The sequence below is a fragment of the Rhinatrema bivittatum genome, chromosome 9, assembly GCF_901001135.1.
Source record: "Rhinatrema bivittatum chromosome 9, aRhiBiv1.1, whole genome shotgun sequence".
NCBI classification, from domain to species: domain Eukaryota; kingdom Metazoa; phylum Chordata; class Amphibia; order Gymnophiona; family Rhinatrematidae; genus Rhinatrema; species Rhinatrema bivittatum.
The window spans coordinates 33,586,053-33,605,387 of NC_042623.1; the positions used below are offsets into that span (position 1 = coordinate 33,586,053).

A 19,335-nucleotide genomic window follows, 5' to 3' on the forward strand; every position below is an offset into this window, starting at 1 on the left:
TTTAAACTGAAAACGAAGGAACCTACATATCTTAAAAAAGTATTGTCTCCCCGTTTTACCTTATTTGCTATGTTTTCTTCTGATTGTATTTTCCCTCTCCTGAATACTTTCCAAGCTTCTCTTAGCTTTTCCAGATATTGTCTGTCTTCCTCTTTCTATGATCGAATATGTGTGCCTATTTAGCTCTATTCACATTTATCTATGTTTATGTATGAATTTATCTATATTTATAGGTATATTCACGTCTATACAAATATGTATAAAGACATATATGTATATATCTCTTTGTATGTATATGGCTGTGTGTATGTGTATATATATATATATATATATATATATATATATATATATATATATATATATATATATGTCAGTGCAGAATATTTGATAGTACAGAATACAGCACGGAGCTGTGAATGTGGACATTTCAGTTTTATGGTTTAATTCACTCTTCACCATGCCCTGTTATCCTGTAACGGCGACTGTTCCATGATGCCTGGTAGAGCCTCCGTTATCCAAATTAGTGACTTACTGTGCCCTGGAGTGTGATAAAGTCTCTATGTATGGTGACTGCCTGTGCCCTGGTGTGTATTAGAGCCTCTATTATCCTGTATCAGCGACTGTGTCCTGGCGCCTCATAGAACCTCTGTTATTATGTATCAGTGACTCTGCTAATCTGCAGGACAGGCCTCTATTATGCCATGCTCCTGGCCGGTGCTGTGGTTCTGAGTACACAAGTGCCCTCTACTGGTAGTGGGTGGGAGTGTAGAATTTCCTTCTGCTGCCTGTAATGAGGGATGGGACAAATAAAAGAAACAGGAAAGGATGAGAAAGGAACAGATATGGAGAGGGAGAACTGACAAGGAAAGATAGTGGAACTGAGGAGTGGAAGCAAAGAGAGCCCACAGTAGCGAGGGATGAGGGGTGTATAGCTGAGGTGGGAGGAGGATGGAGAGAAGAGAAAAAAAAGAGTAAAAGGGGATAATTATATAGTTAGGAGGACTTAACAATACACAGTACTTATTGGACACAGGACAGCACACAGAAAATGGTTTAGTCAGCACAACTTTAAAACATGCAAGCAGCATCGCCGTTGGCAAAGCTTCAGTCTCGTTGTCTGTCCCAGGCTCATCCAGCTCACAGATACAGGGGAAAAGACATTAGGGAGGGGGGTGGGGGAAACAAGGAAGAGAAAGGAGATAGTGAACAGCAGCTGGAAGGGAAGGGGAGAGAAAGCTAGGGAGGAAGAGGAGGGAGATGGTGAGCAGCAGCGGGAAGGGGAGAGAAAGGTAGGGAGGAAGAGGAGGGAGATGGTGAGCAGCAGCTGGAAGGGAAGGGGAGAGAAAGCTAGGGAGGAAGAGAAGGGAGATGGTGAGCAGCAGCTGGAAGGGAAGGGGAGAGAAAGCTAGTTAGGAAGAGGAGGGAGATGGTGAGCAGCAGCTGGAAGGGAAGGGGAGAGAAAGCTAGGTAGGAAGGAGGGAGATGGTGAGCAGCAGCTGGAAGGGAAGGGGAGAGAAAGCTAGGGAGGAAGAGGAGGGAGATGGTGAGCAGCAGCTGGAAGGGAAGGGGAGAGAAAGCTAGGGAGGAAGAGAAGGGAGATGGTGAGCAGCAGCTGGAAGGGAAGGGGAGAGAAAGCTAGGGAGGAAGAGGAGGGAGATGGTGAGCAGCAGCTGGAAGGGAAGGGGAGAAAAAGCTAGGGAGGAAGAGGAGGGAGATTTTATTTATTTATTTATTTAGTGCTTTTTTATACCGACATTCATGATACCAATCATATCATATCGGTTTACAAGAGATGGTGAACAGCAGCTGGAAGGGACGGGGAGTGAAAGCTAGGGAGGAAGAGGAGGAAGATGGTGAGCAGCAGCGAGAAGAGGAGAGAAAGCTAGGGAGGAAGAGGAGGGAGATGGTGAGCAGCAGCTGGAAGGGGAGAGAAAGCTAGGGAGGAAGAGGAGGGAGATGGTGAGCAGCAGCTGGGGAAGAGAAGGAAAATGGAAAAGGAGAAGAGAAAGCTAGGGAGGAAGAGGAGGGAGATGGTGAGCAGCAGCTGGGGAAGAGAAGGAAATGGAAAAGGAGATGGAAAAGGAGAGGGAGAAGGAGAGGGAGAGGGATCGGAGGCACAACTGGTGAGGAGAGAGAGATGGTGAGGAAATAAAGATGGAGCATGAGGAGTAACAGCTGGGGGAGAGGTGGGGTAGAGTAGAGGTGTGGCTAACTGAATGAAAAGGAAGGAAATGGGGAGGAGGATGGAGATGAAGAAGAAGCGGAAGGGATATGGATTGGAAAAAAGGAAACGTAGATGGCAGGTGGCAGGAGATGGGAGATGGACAGGATTAACCAAGGAAGAGGAGGAGGAGGAGGAGGGGGATATGGGAGGAAAGCTAGAGAAGGGGTTTAAAGAGGAGGAAGGGGAGGATTAGAAGACAACTGAGGAAGTGGAACAGGAGGCACACCTGGATATGAGAAAGAAAAGGGGAGGAGAGCTGAGGATGAAGAGGGAATGGAGAGAAACAATTGACAGGAAGAAGAGAGCGAAGGGGATGATCGCTAGAAAAGAGGAGATTAAATAGGGAAACACCTGGTGAGGAGAGAGATAACTGGGGAGGTAAATAGTGAGGGACAGCTAAAAAGGTGGAAAATGGATGTGGGAAAGGAGAGTGGGTGAGGATGAGGTATGAGAGATGAAGAGAGAAAACTGGGGAGAAGGGGGAATGTCGAGGGATAGCTGAGAAGGAATGGGATGGGAAGGGGAAAGAGAAGGAGGGAGAGGGAGAACATGGGGATGAAGAAAGAAGGGATGGAGAATGTCAGGCAAAAGAAAGGAGGCAGAGATGGGGAGGGAGGAGGACAGAAAAGGAGGAGCGAGATGGAGAAGAGTGGGAAAAGGAGAGCTTGAGAAGCAGAGGGAGGCGGGAAATGGAGAGGGGAGGAAAATGAGGGAAGGGGAAGGGGAGATGGGGATGGTTAAGAAGAGGAGGATCTGGAGAAGGCGAAGGAGCAGAAGAAGAGGACAGGGATGGGGAAGCAGAGGAAGCGATGAGAAAGGGGAGACAGAGGGAGAGGGAGAGGGAGGAATATAGAGAAAGGGAGTATGGAAATGGAGAAGAGGGGGAAGGAGAGAGGAGGGGGTGGCAGAGATATGTGGAAGCAAAGAGGAGGGGACAGAGAAGGAGGAAGGAGGAGGAAGAGGGGAACTGGAGAAGAGGAGGAAGATGGAGAAGGGGCATGAGAAGGAGGCAGATGGAAAGAGGATGGTGAGCAGGAAGAAGGAGGTGGAGGCTGGGAAAGGGCTGAGAGCAGAAAGATGCAGAGAGGAGGAGGAGGAGGAGGGGGTCTGAGGTAGAGGAGGGGCGGGAGGAGGCACATGGAGGAGGGATGGGACAGTCGGGCTCCTCCCTTCCCAGGGACTTGGGAATATTTAACTTGAAGGCAGGCGGCGGAGGGGAGAGAAATCTTTTAACAGGTAAAAAGAGCAGGAGTGTCTCCAGGGAGGAAGAGGGGGAGAGAGACACCCAGAGACAGAGTCTGCGGGAGTGAGAGAACGGGGGTCGGGCTGAGGAAAGGGGACGCAGGCACAGACAGACAGACAGACGGCCGCTCCCGCAGGTACCGAGGCTGTGGCGACAACTCAGCAAGGACGGACGGACCCTGCCCAATGCACGCTGCCTGGGGACTGAGCAGGGAAGTTTCTGCTCATCTCCCTCACTGTACAGAGCCAGAGCCAGCGAGAGAGAGAGACATCCGAGGCTGGGGGGAGGAGGAGGAGGAGGGCAGGAGGGAGCAACAGCCCGGGCTTCCCGGCCGCCCATTCCCTTCTGCAGAGCACTCAGTTACATGATTTACACTCACTTTCCTTTCTTTTAATTTCTGGCATTTTCCCTGTCCAATTTTTCGTTTCTTGTTTAAACTATTTTCTATGTATTTCTTTTTTCAGCTACACCTGATCTTTCTGGGAAAAATATCACCAGGAGCTGTTGCCGCTCCTTCTTTAGGCATCACCTCCCCGGGACCTGCGCTCTCTTCTCCATAAGGCATCGCATTCTTCTCCTCCGCCATCGCAGCCTCAGGATCCCTAAAGTTTACTGTCCTCTGACTTTACTTGCCCGGGATCCCCTGTACTTTATGCGGGGGCATCACCTCATCAGGAACTACTATTTCTCCTCCCTTGGTATCATATCCCCCCTCCTCACACTTGCTCTCCCTCCTCTTGGGGGCATCCCATCTGCAGCTGCTCCTCCGGTCACACCACAAGCCCAGGACCTGCTCCGCATTGCTTCTTCCCTCCCGGCACGGCCCTGGGATTTCGCTCTCTCTGCCTGTGCTGGGGTTTCCTGCCTCTGCGCCCTGCACTGACTGCGCTTGCCTGTCCTCCAGGATGTCCGCGCTGAGGATAGTTACACTGGGTTGCATCAGCCTGCTGTGTCTGCCACGGCTGCCCGTTTCAGAGACTCTTCTTCTGCCCTCAGGGCAGCGAGACCTGGCGTTACCCGGATCCAGGTAAACTCCCGATTCATGCACAGGAATGTCTGGAAGCTGGGAACGACTAGAGGAGGGAGGAAAGGACCAGATCACCTGGAGAGGGAGGAAAGGCTGGGAACGACCAGGTCACCTGAGGGGAGGGAGGAAAGGCTGGGAATGACCAGAAAACCTAAGGAAAGTCTGGGATTGACCACCTGGAGAGGGAGGAAAGGCTGGGAATGGCCAGATCACCTGAGGGGAGGGAGGAAAGGCTGGGAATGACCAGATCACCTGAGGGGAGGGAGGAAAGGCTGGGAACGACCAGATCACCTGAGGGGAGGGAGGAAAGGCTGGGAACGACCAGATCACCTGGAGAGGGAGGAAAGGCTGAGAATGACCAGAAAACCTAAGGAAAGTCTGGGATTGACCACCTGGAAAGGGAGGAAAGGCTGGGGATGACCAGATCACCTGAGGGGAGGAAGGAAAGGCTGGGGATGACCAGATCACCTGCAGAGGAAGGAAAGACTGGGAATGACCAGATCACCTGAGGGAGGGAGGAAAGGTTGAGAATGACCAGAAAACCTAAGGAAAGTCTGAGATTGACCACCTGGAGAGGGAGGAAAGGCTGGGAATGACCAGAAAACCTAAGGAAAGTCTGGGATTGAGCACCTGCAGAGGGAGGAAAGGCTGGGAACGACCAGATCACCTGAGGGAGGGAGGAAAGGTTGAGAATGACCAGAAAACCTAAGGAAAGTCTGGGATTGACCACCTGGAGAGGGAGGAAAGGCTGAGAATGACCAGAAAACCTAAGGAAAGTCTGGGATTGACCACCTGGAAAGGGAGGAAAGGCTGGGGATGACCAGATCACCTGAGGGGAGGGAGGAAAGGCTGGGGATGACCAGATCACCTGCAGAGGAAGGAAAGACTGGGAATGACCAGATCACCTGAGGGAGGGAGGAAAGGTTGAGAATGACCAGAAAACCTAAGGAAAGTCTGGGATTGACCACCTGGAGAGGGAGGAAAGGCTGAGAATGACCAGATCACCTGAGGGGAGGGAGGAAAGGCTGGGAATGACCAGATCACCTGAGGGGAGGGAGGAAAGGTTGGGAACGACCAGATCACCTGGAGAGGGAGGAAAGGCTGGGAATGACCAGATCACCTGAGGGGAGGGAGGAAAGGTTGGGAACGACCAGATCACCTGGAGAGGGAGGAAAGGCTGGGAACGACCAGGTCACCTGAGGGGAGGGAGGAAAGGCTGGGAATGACCAGAAAACCTAAGGAAAGTCTGGGATTGACCACCTGGAGAGGGAGGAAAGGCTGGGAATGACCAGATCACCTGAGGGGAGGGAGGAAAGGCTGGGGATGACCAGATCACCTGCAGAGGAAGGAAAGTCTGGGATTGACCACCTGGAGAGGGAGGAAAGGCTGGGGATGACCAGATCACCTGGAGCGGAAGGAGGAGGGGCACACACAGACTTGTCTCGTGGTGGGAGACCCCCAGGAGATCCTGAAGGATGGGGCTGCGGCGTCACGGTGGGGCGGGTTACAAAGGGGGCAGCCAGGCAGCTGCAGCTAAAGGCAGAGAGCGGTGGGAGGAGGGCGCAGTCTGGAGCTGCAGCCAATCGGCAGGCAGGGCCCAGGCAAACGTTCATCGCTGCCCGTCCGCGGGCTCCCGGCAGGAGCCCGTCCATTCTCACACTGCTGCAGAGCTTCCCTTCTCACAGCCCCCGCGTCCTGTCATTAGGCAGACGGAGCTGGGCAGGAAACACAGAGCAATGTGAAAATGTGACGCACAACATGACGCGACAACCCCAGCGCCACGTCACATCATGATGACAAAACAGCACGAGGCACTAGTACGATGCAAACACGATGCAACTTTCAGACGCAGTAACACAGCACACAACGTGAATTCCCTCACCAGTCTTAAACAATAAGACAGGCTGGCAGCAATCCTCATAACGTTTGTAGGGGTTTTATTATAAGTCAACATTTTAGGTGTTTGTTAAGAATCATTTTTCTATCTGAAAAAAAAAGCCCTGCATGTTATATTCTTCAGCGCCCCTGTCATTCTAGGGAGACGCTGACCTGGCACCAGTGCCGGATGGGGAGGGGGCATGGAGTGTCAGCCGCTCCAGCAGTTTGTTTGAAAGCCTTCTAATGCTTTGTAGCACGAGACAATTCGTTCTGCCATGTGAATGCCGTGAAATTTGATGTCATAGCGCAAGGGGACATGATGCAATAACAGCTTAAGGTGATCTGATTGCTAGGTATGCTTCATTGGCTCTATAAAGCACTGTGTAAATAACCTACTTTAACAGTTGCAGCATGGGACAGAATTAAAAACAGGGTCAAATATGTGAAAAGAATGAAGAAGAAAAATGAATTAATGAAGGCCACTGGTGAGACCTGTTTTTTTTTTTAAACAATCTAATCAGAAAGAGATGATACAGTGAGACAGTGCCCTGTGATGGTATGATACTTTTCCACAAAATGCAGAGCTAGAAATAAAACAGCAAATAAAGACTTAAGAAGCCAGCCCCCTTTCACCAACCTGCTGCATTACTGCAGATCCTACTTGTTATTGGGCTTTACCCGACTCCTAAGGGTCCTCTGTGCCGATTCCAGGCTTTCTTGGACTCCAACGCCTGTTCCGCCTCACTGGAGGCAGCTCCCTGCCTTCACCACTTTCCTGACATTACTCCAGGGCCTGCCCCATTTCAGCCTACTGCCAGAGCTTGAAGGGAAAGGAAGCACCAGGGCCTCAGAGATTGATGCAACAGTTCACTCCAGTTACAATGCAAGAATTGCATTTGAGATTAAAATATGAATGTAAAGGCAGTATGAAGAGCAAGAACACTACCATTTAAGAAATTAATACTTAAAAATCGAACAAGCTGTTGTAATTGTCTTGGTGGACCCTTGGGCCGGCCTGACGGAGAGGAAAGATGGTAGGAAGAGGGGTCTCCGTAGATGGGACAAAGGCCGGGAGGTGGACACCTGGTAGGAGCGATGATGAGATGGATCTTCACCCTGGAGACCAGAGTTTCCCCCGGGAGGAGCCCGAAGGAGCCGGGCCGCTGGGTCTTAGGAGACTGAAGACGAGGACTTCACCCTGGAAGCCCGAGGCTCCCCCGGGAGGAGCCCGGGCTGCTGGGGCTTAGGCGATCAGCGAAACCAGTAGAGACGGTCCGGGTTCGATGCAGGCGGCAGACACGGAGAGTCGTAGGCAGGCTGAAGTCGGAACCAGAGCAGCAGTACTGAGACAGGCAGGGAAGATCCGGAAGCGGAACAGAAGCAGGAACTGGAACCTGGAACACGGAGGACTGGAGCTGGAACTGAAGCGGGTGCTGGAACACGAGAGGAGATCCAGACCTGGAACTGGAATGGCAGGAACTGGAGCAACCGGGACTGGAACCACTGGAACTGGAACCACCGGAACAAGCAGAATAGCAGGCAAAAGCCTCGAAGCACACAGCAACTAGGCACCAGAAGGTAACCTAGTTGCAAGGTGACAAACAGAGGCAGACACCGGCCTTAAGTATTGGCCAGCGTCTGACGTTATGGAAAGGGGCAGCCGCCTTGTGGCGGGAAAGACCCTTTAAATTCACCCTCCTCGCGCGCGCTTAGGAGGAGAGGGGCTGCACTCAGTGTCTCGGCGGCGTCTCCCTTGTGGAGACGCCGCCGCAGAGCAGGCCATGCCGGCCCACCCGAGCACGGAGACTGCCACCAGGAGCCAGGCCCACGAACCGGCGAACCTCGGCGGAGCTTCCGGACCCGAAACCCCAGAGAAGAAGGTAAGGTCCCGGTCGCAAGAGCTGCGACCGGGACCGCAACACAAGCCTTGTGCAAAGGAGTTTTATAAGAAAGATACTGAGAGGAGAAGAAGGCAATTAAAAATTGTCATGCCAATAAAGTTATCTGTACCTGAATCAATAACTTCTCTTCAGCTTCAGATAACTTTAATGGCATGAGAATTTCAGAACAGGTCACAGCCCCTCCCCAATCCTTGAGGGACTGACAACATGCCTGGACCACCTCTTGTTATATTTTTATTTTATTTATTTATTTAAGGTTTTTATATACCGGCAATCATGACAACATATCTTGCTGGTTTACATAAAACAGGGGTGCAGTATATACATCAAACTGGAACTGTGTGTCAGAAGGTGCAGTTACATATAACAGGGGTAGCAGAACTGGGAGAAGGAGGAAGAGAAAGGATAGAATAGTAGCGGTTAAACAATATACAAATTAAGTGCTATATACAATGCATGGTTGAAGGCTGATAGTTTTGAGGAGGTGATATCTATTCCCTGAGGTCCAGGGACAACTAATAGAACAGGAATGGATAGAAGGAAGACACAGTTCTCATAGTTCTTTCATTTAACCCTTATGCTTGGTTGATAATTCAGTTTCGGTTGCATTCCCTGCACTGCTGTGGCATCTCCCATCCTTCCAGCTACGATCATCTTATGCCCTTCTATGCTTTATTGCTATGTTTCTGTTCAGTAAATGTGCAGACCTACCAGACTTCCTCTACCATCCCCCTTTTTTTTGGCCCGTTAGCGTCCTCCTGCTCCTTTTGGGCTTATAGCTCAATCAGAATCAGTCTGAACTAGGCTACAGTGCTATGAGCATTCATTCATAACTACCCCAGGGTTTTTGTTTTTTTTTTGGGAGGGGGGGGGTTTAACCTCATTTTCTAACCTTTCCTCCCGTCTCTCCCAGCCATCGCAGTGATATCCTTAGCCAGGGGCCAGACTAATTTCAGAACCTGGTGAGATGTACCCAGAGTCTGGCCACTGCATGTGACCAAGTCTGCCTCCTCCCTCCCCCCCCCCTCCCCCAAGGGGCTGTGAATGCAGCCACAGTGCTGCCATGAGCCAGTCTCCCCTCTACAGTCATTTTAATTGCCTTCTCTCTCCTCTCAGTATCTTTCTTAGGAAACTCCTTTGCACAAGGCTTGTTCGATTTTTAAATATTAATTTCTTAAATGGTAGTGTTCTTGCTCTTTTCACACTGCCTTTACATTCATATTTAGCAATACATGTATATATATATATATAGAGAGAGAGAGAGAGAGAGAATGATTAAAATAAAGGGGTAAGCAAAAAAAGGAACAAATTGCAAAATAATACGTCAAGTAAAGTTACAGGTTATGCAAAGTACAGTGTTAGGGTTTTGATGCTCGTCCATATTGTCCCTGGTCAGATTTCATTTCTGGCCTGGTGGCAGGATACCACAGATTCTGCTGCTATAACTGTGGTTTCTCCTCTTTCCCCACAGGATTACAAAGAGTTTTTCTTACTCATTCTTTAGTGGGAAGTCTTTGATTTTCTCTGACAGCTTTGGGAAATGTGCATCTTTTATATCTTGGTATTTTGCACCCACAGGAGAAAAAACGTTTCTATTTTTCCAGTGTTGCATTGATACAGAGTTTGGCTTCTTGGGGTTTCCAGTTCAGTTTTAGTCTGCATCTTTCTGTTTCTAGTCTATGATCACTTAGGCTGTATTTGATGAGGGTCTCTCTTTTTTATTTTTTTGCATTTGGGACCAAGGTGAGATATTCTGCTGGCATGTATTTTCTGTAGTAATTCAGGAGGAAATCCTGCACTGCACCAGAGGAGTGTCTTACATACAGTATTCACAAATATAGTAGTCCTCCTTCCCTTTAATTCATAAGTCTATATTGTCTCAGACGCTAGTGGAATGATCTTCATACTAGGCATCATCAATATGTGTTATCACACTCTTACTCAGCCTTATATATAATCATCAGTCATACTATGATGGCAGTTCATTGTATGTTCATTACATATTTTTTTAGATTTATTTGGATTGCAATTAAAGTATTAAAACTCAATTGTCCAATTGAACCAAATGAAAAAGAACTTACCTTAATTATTTGAGGCTTGAAAAAACGCCGAGAAATGCTGTGAAATCAGTTGCCCGCTGCAGATCAAAATACCCAACACGGGACCGTGTTTCCAACTTTAATAGTTCTTCTTCAAGGAGCAATCTTGTGCATGCGTTTGCAATAACGTTTTAAGCCCATAACGGTGTCAAGCAGGAAATGATATATAGGCTAACACGTACCGATGATGCCTAGAATGAAAGCATTTCCACTAGCGTCTGAGATTTTAAAATCTTTTGAATTAGAGGGGAGGACTTACTTACTATATTTGTCATTACAATATTCCACTTAACCTCACGACTAATTATACGGAAGAAAGTTGGTGTTTTTTGGTTATATACAGTATTACCAGCAGATCACTTGCCAGACACTCAGGCCGATACAGTAAAATTTGCGGGACAGCGGGCGAGTGGCCACTCTCCTGTGCGCACGATTCAGTATTTAAATGAGGGCCCGCGGTAAAAAGAGGCGCTAGGGACACTAGCACGTCCCTAGCGCCTCTTTTTTGACAGGAGCGGCGGCTGTCAGCGAGTTTGACAGCCGATACTCAATTTTGCCTGCGTTGGTTCTCAAACCCGCTGACAGCCACGGGTTCAGAAACCGGATGCCGGCAAAATTGAACGTCCGGTTTTCAACCCGCGAGCCGATTTAAAATTTTTTTTTTTAAAATTTTAAATTATTTTTTTACTTTGGGACCTCCGACTTAATATCACCATAATATTAAGTCAGAGGCTGTACAGAAAAGCAGTTTTTACTGCTTTTCTGTGCACTTTCCTGGTGCCGGCAAAAATTAACGCCTACTTTTGGGTAGGTGCTAATTTCTGAAAGTAAAATGTGCGGCTTGGCTGCACATTTTACTTAGTGAATCGCACGGGAATACCTAATAGGGCCATCAACATGCATTTGCATCTTGCGGGCGCTATTAGTTTCGGGGGGGGGGGGTGTTGACGTGCGTTTTTGACGCGCTATTACCCCTTACTGAATAAGGGGTAAAGCTAGCGCGTCAAAAACGCGTGTCCAAACGCGGGCTAACAGTGCGCTCCACCGGAGCGCACTGTACTGTATCGGCATGACAAAGCAGTAAAAAAATCCTTTAGTAAAGAGTGAGTTAATGCACTGAGTCAGCAGCAAGGGACTCACAGCAAGAGTGTCTCAGAGCAGTGGCAGCCAGGACATTATCTCACACCCCTCACCGCCAGCCCGGACTATGGATCAGGGTCAGCCTAGCCGTGCAAGGACTATGTAGCAGAAGGGAAGGGCTCTCTGTCTGAGCAAGGTGGCCAAGATAGCCTCGCCCAGAATAAAATGCGCAGCTTCTCAGCGAACAGAGGGTGCTTGTGAAGGGAGGAGAGGAGAACAAGGTAGTTTGTCAGGAGTTTTTGGAAAGAGCAGTTTTATAGTTGTGAAATGTGAGAAAATGTAAAAAATGTTCGTGGGTCCCATTTTGGCTGGTTAGTAGTGAATTACAAATGTTTGTTTGCTGTTTCAGAGTGGTGGAGGCTGGGAGTTGTTATTCCGTGATGTATTCTGAGTCTTGTGGGATGTGCTGCCTGTGCCTTAATGACAGGGGGGGGGGGGGGGGGCATCTGGCCTTTGGAAGGGGAAGGGAGTTTGTAGGAAAGTGTAAAACCAGCTTAGGACCCTGAGTAAATCTCAAAGGATGGCAATGATAAATTCAGTTTCATTTTCCATTATTCTATTACACTTTCAAAAAACCCCATACAACTGGTAAATAAGAGAAGGAAAGCCATTCTACCAATATGTATTTCCTAAATTAGAGTTATGACAATCAAAAACAAATTCTGCACCCCCCCCCCAAACACCCATACATTAAGATTTAATAAAATAGAGCTAGAAGTCCAGTAGCAGTGTGGGGCTATCTGCTTTGCAATACTGATTGTATCTTGCATGATTAATCCCCCCCCCCCCCCGTGGGCAGATGCCATATGTGTGCAATGAGATACAGATCCTGAAAGAACAAATACAGTCCCTCAAAGCCAGGGAGGCTAAAATTGACGGAGAAATGTGCGCTCAAGACTTTCATAGACACAGCGGAGCATTTCCACTTCCACTCTAGCACTCCCTGTGCTGTTGAGGAAAATGCCAGCCTTGAGACAGGAGTGTATCAGTCTGGGGAAGAGGGAAAATGACCCTATACGTGGGATCTGCCTCCAGGTGATATCATGATCTCCTGATGCCCCTCTAATAGAAGGAACCTCAACAGAGAAAGACAGGGAGTAGGAGTTGTGGATTCAGTTATTAGGACTACAGATCGTTGAGGTTGCATTGTCTACGAAGAACACACGGTAACATGTCTGTTGATTCAGGGGAAAGATAGCAGACCTCATACGCTGTATGGATAATCTCCTAGGAACTGCATTTGCAGCGCACAGTATTTCCTTGAGCCATCAGGCTGCTCCATAAATATTTTTAATTTAGATACCTTGGAAGTAGAAAACCTGCCAGAGAGTCAGCGGGCTACTTGGTGTTCAGGAAAAAAAAAAAGGCAATAGGAACCACAGAGGACATTAGGAGGATCCCACCCAGGCTCGTTCTTTTCAGGGAACACATTTGAAGAACTGGTTCAAATTGAGGGAACAGCAGAGGAGGTTTTAGATCAAATGAATAATTAAACAGTAGCAAATTACCAGGACCAGATGGAACTCACCCAAGAATTCTGAAGGAACATAGAGATGAAATTGCAGAGCTTCTAACAATAGTGCATAACCTATCACTAAAAACAATCTTTGAGCCAGAGGGCTGAAGGATTGGCAATGTAACACCCATCATTAAAAAGGGCTCAAGAAGTAACTTAGGGAACTATAATCAGTAAGTCTAGCTTCTGTTTCAGGCAAATTGGTTGAATGTGTAATACAAAAACAGAATCATTAGTCACATAGGTAAAAATGATACAGTGGGGAAAGTTCATTATGGTTTCTGTAAAGGACAGTCATGAGGGTTGCAACAAGTGTGTGAATAAGGGGGAACCAGTTTGGATTTTCACAAAGCTTTTGTTACAGTTCCTCACCAAAAGCTGTTAATGGAACTAAGCTGTCAGAGGATAGGGGGGAAATTCCTTTCCTGAATCAAAATCTGGTTGAAAGGAACAGTGACAGATTTAGGATTGTGCTGCCCCTATGACAGATTTAGGATTGTGTTGTCCCTAGGCAATATTGGTGCAGCCTCCCCCATCCCACCCCTCCCAGACCAGCAACAAAAGACAAGAGGGTCTAAGGCATAACCTTCCAGTCTCACCTCCTCCCCTCAAGTCCCTGAATGATAGAAGGACTGAGGCTGGATTAGGGAGCAGAGTGGCTTTTCTTTGCTCCCTGTCGGGCCGATACAATAAAGTCCGCGGGAGAGCGGGTGAATGCCCGCTCTCCCGGCGTGCGCACAGGCCACTCTCCTGTGCGCGCGATTCTCTATTCAAAAGAGGCTCGGCGGTAAAAACAGGCAAAAGGAGGCACACTAGTGTCCCTAGCGCCTCCTTTTGGACCGGAGCGGCGGCTGTCAGCGGGTTTGACAGCCGACACTCAATTTTGCCGGCATCGGTTCTCGAGCCCGCTGACAGCCACGGGCTCTGAAACCGGACGCCGGCAAAATCGAGCGTCCGGTTTTCGACCCGACAGCCGTGGGCCGACTTCACATTTTTTTTTTTTTTACTTTTCGAAACTTTCGGGACCTCCGACTTAATATCGCCATGATATTAAGTCGCAGGGTGCACAGAAAAGCAGTTTTTACTGCTTTTCTGTGCACTTTTGCGGCGCTCGAAGAAATTAGCGCCTACCTTTGGGTAGGCGCTAATTTCTGAAAGCAAAATTTGCGGCTTGGCTGCACATTTTGTTTTCTGAATCGCGCAGGAATACCTAATAGGGCCATCAACGTGCATTTGCATTTTGCGGGCGCTATTAGGTTCGGGGGGGGGGGGGGGGTTGGACGCGCGTTTTCGGCCCCTTACTGAATAAGGGGTAACGCTAGCGCGTCGAAAACGCGCATCCAATGGCGGGTTATTGTATCGGGCCCGTGTGTGCTCTGGTGTCGCCCCTCTCCTTCTGTTCCCTGAACGGGACAGGAGGGGAGAGGCAGGGCTGGAATAGAGTAAAGCAGTTTTTCTTTGATCTGTCCTTTCTAGCCTCACCTCTCCCCTCATGTTCTCTGAACTTGGAGGGTAGGGGCTGGAGTAGGAAGCAGAGAACTGTTCTCTGCAGAGTGAGATTAAGCACAAGATGGTAGGTTGCAAATCTTCAAATGGTCTGCTGCTCCCCCCCCCCCCCCAAAAAAAAAAAAAAGTTTGCTGCCCTAGGCATGGGTCTAGTGTGCCTACTGGCAAATCCAGGCCCGGAAAGAAAAACAAAGAACAGGGATGGAAGGGTCTGCTTTCACAGCAAAGGAAGTTAAACAAAGTTGTCCTGAAAAGGTCCGTGCCGGATCCGGTACTGTTTGAGATATTCAGACACAATACGCAAAAAGGGAGAGAACAATGTCTGCTGATGATTCAAACTTATTCTGAATAATCAAAACCAAAGCTGATGGTGAAGAGCTACAAAGGGCTCTCACCGAACTGAGTGAGTGGGCATGTGGTAGCTGCGAGCTGACACGGCTGAGGAACCAGCCTGGAGAATAGGAGGCGGCAGACTCTGGTTCACACATGACACACAGTATTTACAAAACAGAAAATAAACAGCTTCCAAAAGCTGCTTACCTCAGCAGTCCTTCCTTGTAGTGCCAAAAGCATCAAACATAAGTCATCTGGCAGTACACTGGCTTCCTGCCTGTTCCCCATAGCCTGTCTAACTCTTCTGGGCCCCCCGAAGCCTTATACTGTGATGAGGGGAGCCTCCCTCCACCCAGAATCCCTTGCAGGGCTGGTTCTTAAGGAGGAATGGGTCAGATAGCCGTGCCCAGTCCCTTAAGGTGTTCTGAGGGAGTTTTCTGTAGACTCCCTCACATATCCTCTCCCTCAGTTCAGGCTTGCTGGGATGAGCATCTGCCTGCAATAGGGATACCACTCTAGACAGGAAATCTGCATTGGTGTTTTCCTTTCCTGCCTTATGTCAGACCTCATAGATGAAAGGTTATAGGGCCAAGAACCACCTCATCACCCTCAGATTGGACTCCTTGTTTCTGTTGATCCATAGGATCCATCCATCACTAGCGTGAACTGCCATCCTAGCAGATAGTACTGAAAGGCCTCTAATGCCCACTTGACTGCCAATGCTTCCTTCTCAATTATCGATTATAGCCTCTCTCGTGGCATCAGCTTCTGGCTAATGTATGCGATGGGATGTTCTTGGCCATCCTTCTCTTGGACTAAGACTGCTCCCAAGCCTACCTCAGAGGCATTGGTTTGCACCATGAAGGGTTCAGTGAATTCCATCCAACCTTATCAGGACTAGGTCGGAGCATAATGTCTCTCAAAAAGCCTGGAAGGCCTTTTTTGCTTCGGCAGACCTTTGAACCTTCTCTGGGGCTTTTTTCATCAAGTAGCCAGGTAACAGGTTCTGCCTTCTCCGAGTAATTGGGTATAAATCTCCTGTAATATCCCATGAGGCCTAGGAAAGCTCTCACTGTCATTTTTGTTTGCAGGACTGGCACTCAGGTGATCGCCTCGAAAAACTCAAGGACGATAGATATTGGATGAATAAACAGTGCAGGCATACAAAAGAGGTAGCAGAGGAATTGACAGGTGTCTCAAATAGCAGGCACATAACAGAGTTTCAGAAATGTTGGCGAGGAAACAGGGAACCTAGCCAGGACACTGATGCAGTAATGCAGGTGGAAGATGAAAACAGCTTGAGGAATGAAGCATGTGGCATAGAATGAGAGCAGGAGGCAAATTTTTGGAACGGTATAGAGTAGGAAACCCAGAGAAGAGCAGATACTAATGTGGTCCCCGCCCCTTGGTCCGGACCATGAAGTATCCCTGTGCTTAGGTTGGGGAGTACCACATGAGAAATTATATTTACTAATATGATTTATCTTTGGGTTCATAGCCTGAGTGGGGGATGAGTCAGGGTCCCAGTCACCCCCTTTCCACAATTCTGTGCCCTTCCCAAACAACCTCTCACCGGTGGCACCACCAATCAGATAAAATCATCACACTAGAATAAAACAATAATTAACACCACAGTGCTTACCTAGTTGGTTTGTCAGTTCCACCATCAGGAGGGACTTCTTAATGTTCTTGATTGTTTTGTTTTCCATACAATTTTGTGTTTGGGTCAGGGTGCACCCTTTTACTAGTATTGTGCAAGTAGACAGTAAATCCAACCAGAACATTAAATCTTATTTATATCAAACAATGCAAAAAAATAACACTGGGTAAGGCCTGTTAGTCAGGGCAACCAACATACTCATATTCATAGTAAAAGAAAATAAGCAACGCTAATAGAGAAAGGTTGGGGTGGCGAATCAGTGATGTACACAGCTTTAAAAAATTGTCTTTACCCCTGAGTACTCAAAAAGGAGGAGGGGGGAACAGATCCATCGAATGGTGTGTGGTTCAATATTAGGACGCAAGAGATGAAGGTTCATTCTAAGGCGAGGGTCCTAGACTTCAGGAAAACACACTTTCTCAAAATGAGGGCAGTAACTCAAGGAGTCGTTAGCTGGATGGGAAAATCTAGGGGAAGTGGAAGGGCTGTGGGCAAAACTAAAAGGAGATATCATAAGGACAACTAATCTTTTAATTAAAAATGTAAATAAAGGGAAGAGGGAAAAAGAGACCATTATGGTTTTCTAAAGAAATAGCTGAAAACGTAAGGGAGAAAAGGTTAGCATTCATAGACTGCAAGAGACTGCAGAAAGAGGAAGGCAGGCGACAGTATGTGGAAACATTAAGAGAAGCGGGGAAGGTAGTCAGGAATGCGAAAATTGAAATAGAAGAAAAAATAGCAAATACGGTAAAATGGGGGGGGGACAAGGCTTTGTTAGATAAGTTAGTGATAGAAGGAAGTGCAAAGTGGCATTGTGAGACTCAAAGGTCTCAAAGGGGAGGAATGTGTAGAGACTGAGGGGAAAAGCAAAACTGCTGAGCAAATATTCCTGTCCGGTGTTTATTGTGGAAGGGCCTGGAGCAGGTCAGGTTTCTGTGATTCTGAGTGGGAGGGATTGTGACGCTGAGCCGTTGGTGTAGATGGGCAGACTTACGGTCTTTTTCTGCTGTCATGTTTCTACATTTCAATGTGAGGTGTTTTCTTTCCTTTGCTTGTAGGTAGTCAGTGATATTCACAATAACCACAGCTGCTGGCTTCTCCGATGGGCTGATGATTACTTCCAGTGATAGTGGGGCATTGCCAATCCCTTATCAAGGGACAGCGGGACACTTGATTTTCACAAAATAATTGAACAAAGGGCTTCCAGGAGCCCCCCATTCCCAACAGATCACGGTCCTGGATATGCCTTAACGATCCTATGACTCTCCATTCGGGGGCTGTTGAATTGTACATTGATTTTCTGTTGTTCATCCAGCTCTTTGCAGAGTTTGATTGGCGGGGCACAAACATGTGCGTGCTTTGGAGCGTACCACGAGTTCAACTGGGGCTATTTTACGGTCAGAAAAATCCATGACCCAGTTCTTTTCACTGGGGCTTTTACGATCATTGGTGATTCATTGTTTTTAGTTTGGTTAGTTATTGTTGAGCTTCTTCATCTTAAACAGGATGGGCCAATCGGTCTTTATCTGCCCTCGTTTACTATGCTCCTACCTTATTTCTCTTGTGACTGATTAGAAATTCCAGTGGGTTTGGTGTAGTACTGTAAGTCAGACATATCCATGGCTTGTAATGTGTCCTTTGAAAGCAGCAGGCTGGAGTTGTGTTGTTTTTTGCCTGGCTGAGGAGCGCTCCATTGCCATGGTTCTGTAAGCCTGCATGAGACCCTCTTGCAGAGTCGTCGTATAAATCTGGTATTTTAAGTGGCTAGGGTGGAAAACCCAAAACTGATTCCCTGCTCCTTAAGGTCTGGGGAGAGGCTTAGGCTCCCAACAGCCGTTCTGACATGGTGAAATGATCCTGGCCACTGGGCGGCCCTGCCTGCATGGGCCCTCAGTGGGCCGCAGTCTGAGCTTAAAAGCCTGCTTTGCTCATGGATCCCCCACCTCATCTTCGAGTCTTCTTGCTCCTTATGCTGGTCCTCTGGTTTCCTGCCTTGGATTTGGCCTCTGTTAGGAGGCTTTCTTGCTCTGTGCATCCCTGTTCCTAATTCCTGTCTCACTTGTTTCTGGTTTCCTTAGCCCTTTAGTTTCCTAGTTTTGCTATTGTTCCTTGTGTGGCTTGTCTAATGGCCTTCTTGGTCCGTGTTTGTGTGTTGGGTCCTGCCTGTTTGGCCTTCTAGTCTATTGTTAGTCTTGTCCCTGCCTTGCCTTGTACTCTGTTTCAGCTTTGTTCTGTCCTGTCTGTCTGTCTGTCCTTTAGTGCATTCTTTGTTCCTCGACTTCTGTAGACACCTCTTAGCATTCTGCAGCCCTGCCTTGCCTCATTAGGAGTTCTTCCATATCCTGTATCCCTGTGTTCTAGGAGTGCACCTCCAGCTAAGTCCTGCTGGCCACCAGAATTTGTGGGTTCAACCCAGGGGGGAGGAGGACGGCCAGGCAGAAGACCCTGCATTGCCCTGTTCATGAGTTCTGTGCTGCTCCTGCCCTGGGTGCTACCTATAACCTGCCCTGTTCCTATGTTGCTCCTGCTTGGTAGTTTCCTATAACTGGCCCTGTGCCTGAGTCCTGTACCGCCCCTGCCCTGGGGCTTAACTAAAATCGGCCTGCATGGCCAGGGGTGGATTGGCCTATCGGGGCTTTAGGAATGCCCCGGTGGGCCGCTGAAATTGGCCACGTGACCTGTGTTTGCTGTGTTCCCCGTGCTCTAGTAAGAAGAGTCCAGAAGAGCAGCCATAGGAGTTCATTTTATTGGCGGGCATAAAATGAGACGAGGAGCCGCAGTCCAGGCTGGCTGAGGCTGAAGAAAGAG

At 48.4% G+C, this 19,335-nt stretch overlaps 1 protein-coding gene across 2 annotated transcripts in view; it reads left to right on the plus strand.

Annotated features, from left to right (window-relative positions):
• Positions 1-3,438: 3,438 nt before the first annotated feature.
• ADM2 (adrenomedullin 2) overlaps positions 3,439-19,335 on the plus strand; it is a 41,211-nt gene continuing 25,314 nt past the window's right edge. The window contains exons 1-2 of one of the 2 annotated variants that reach the window (XM_029615647.1): positions 3,439-3,460; positions 3,932-4,494. In XM_029615647.1, coding sequence (XP_029471507.1) covers positions 4,373-4,494 — 122 coding nt within the window. In that variant the 5' untranslated portion in view covers positions 3,439-3,460; positions 3,932-4,372. The other variant, XM_029615646.1, reaches the window with a different exon arrangement.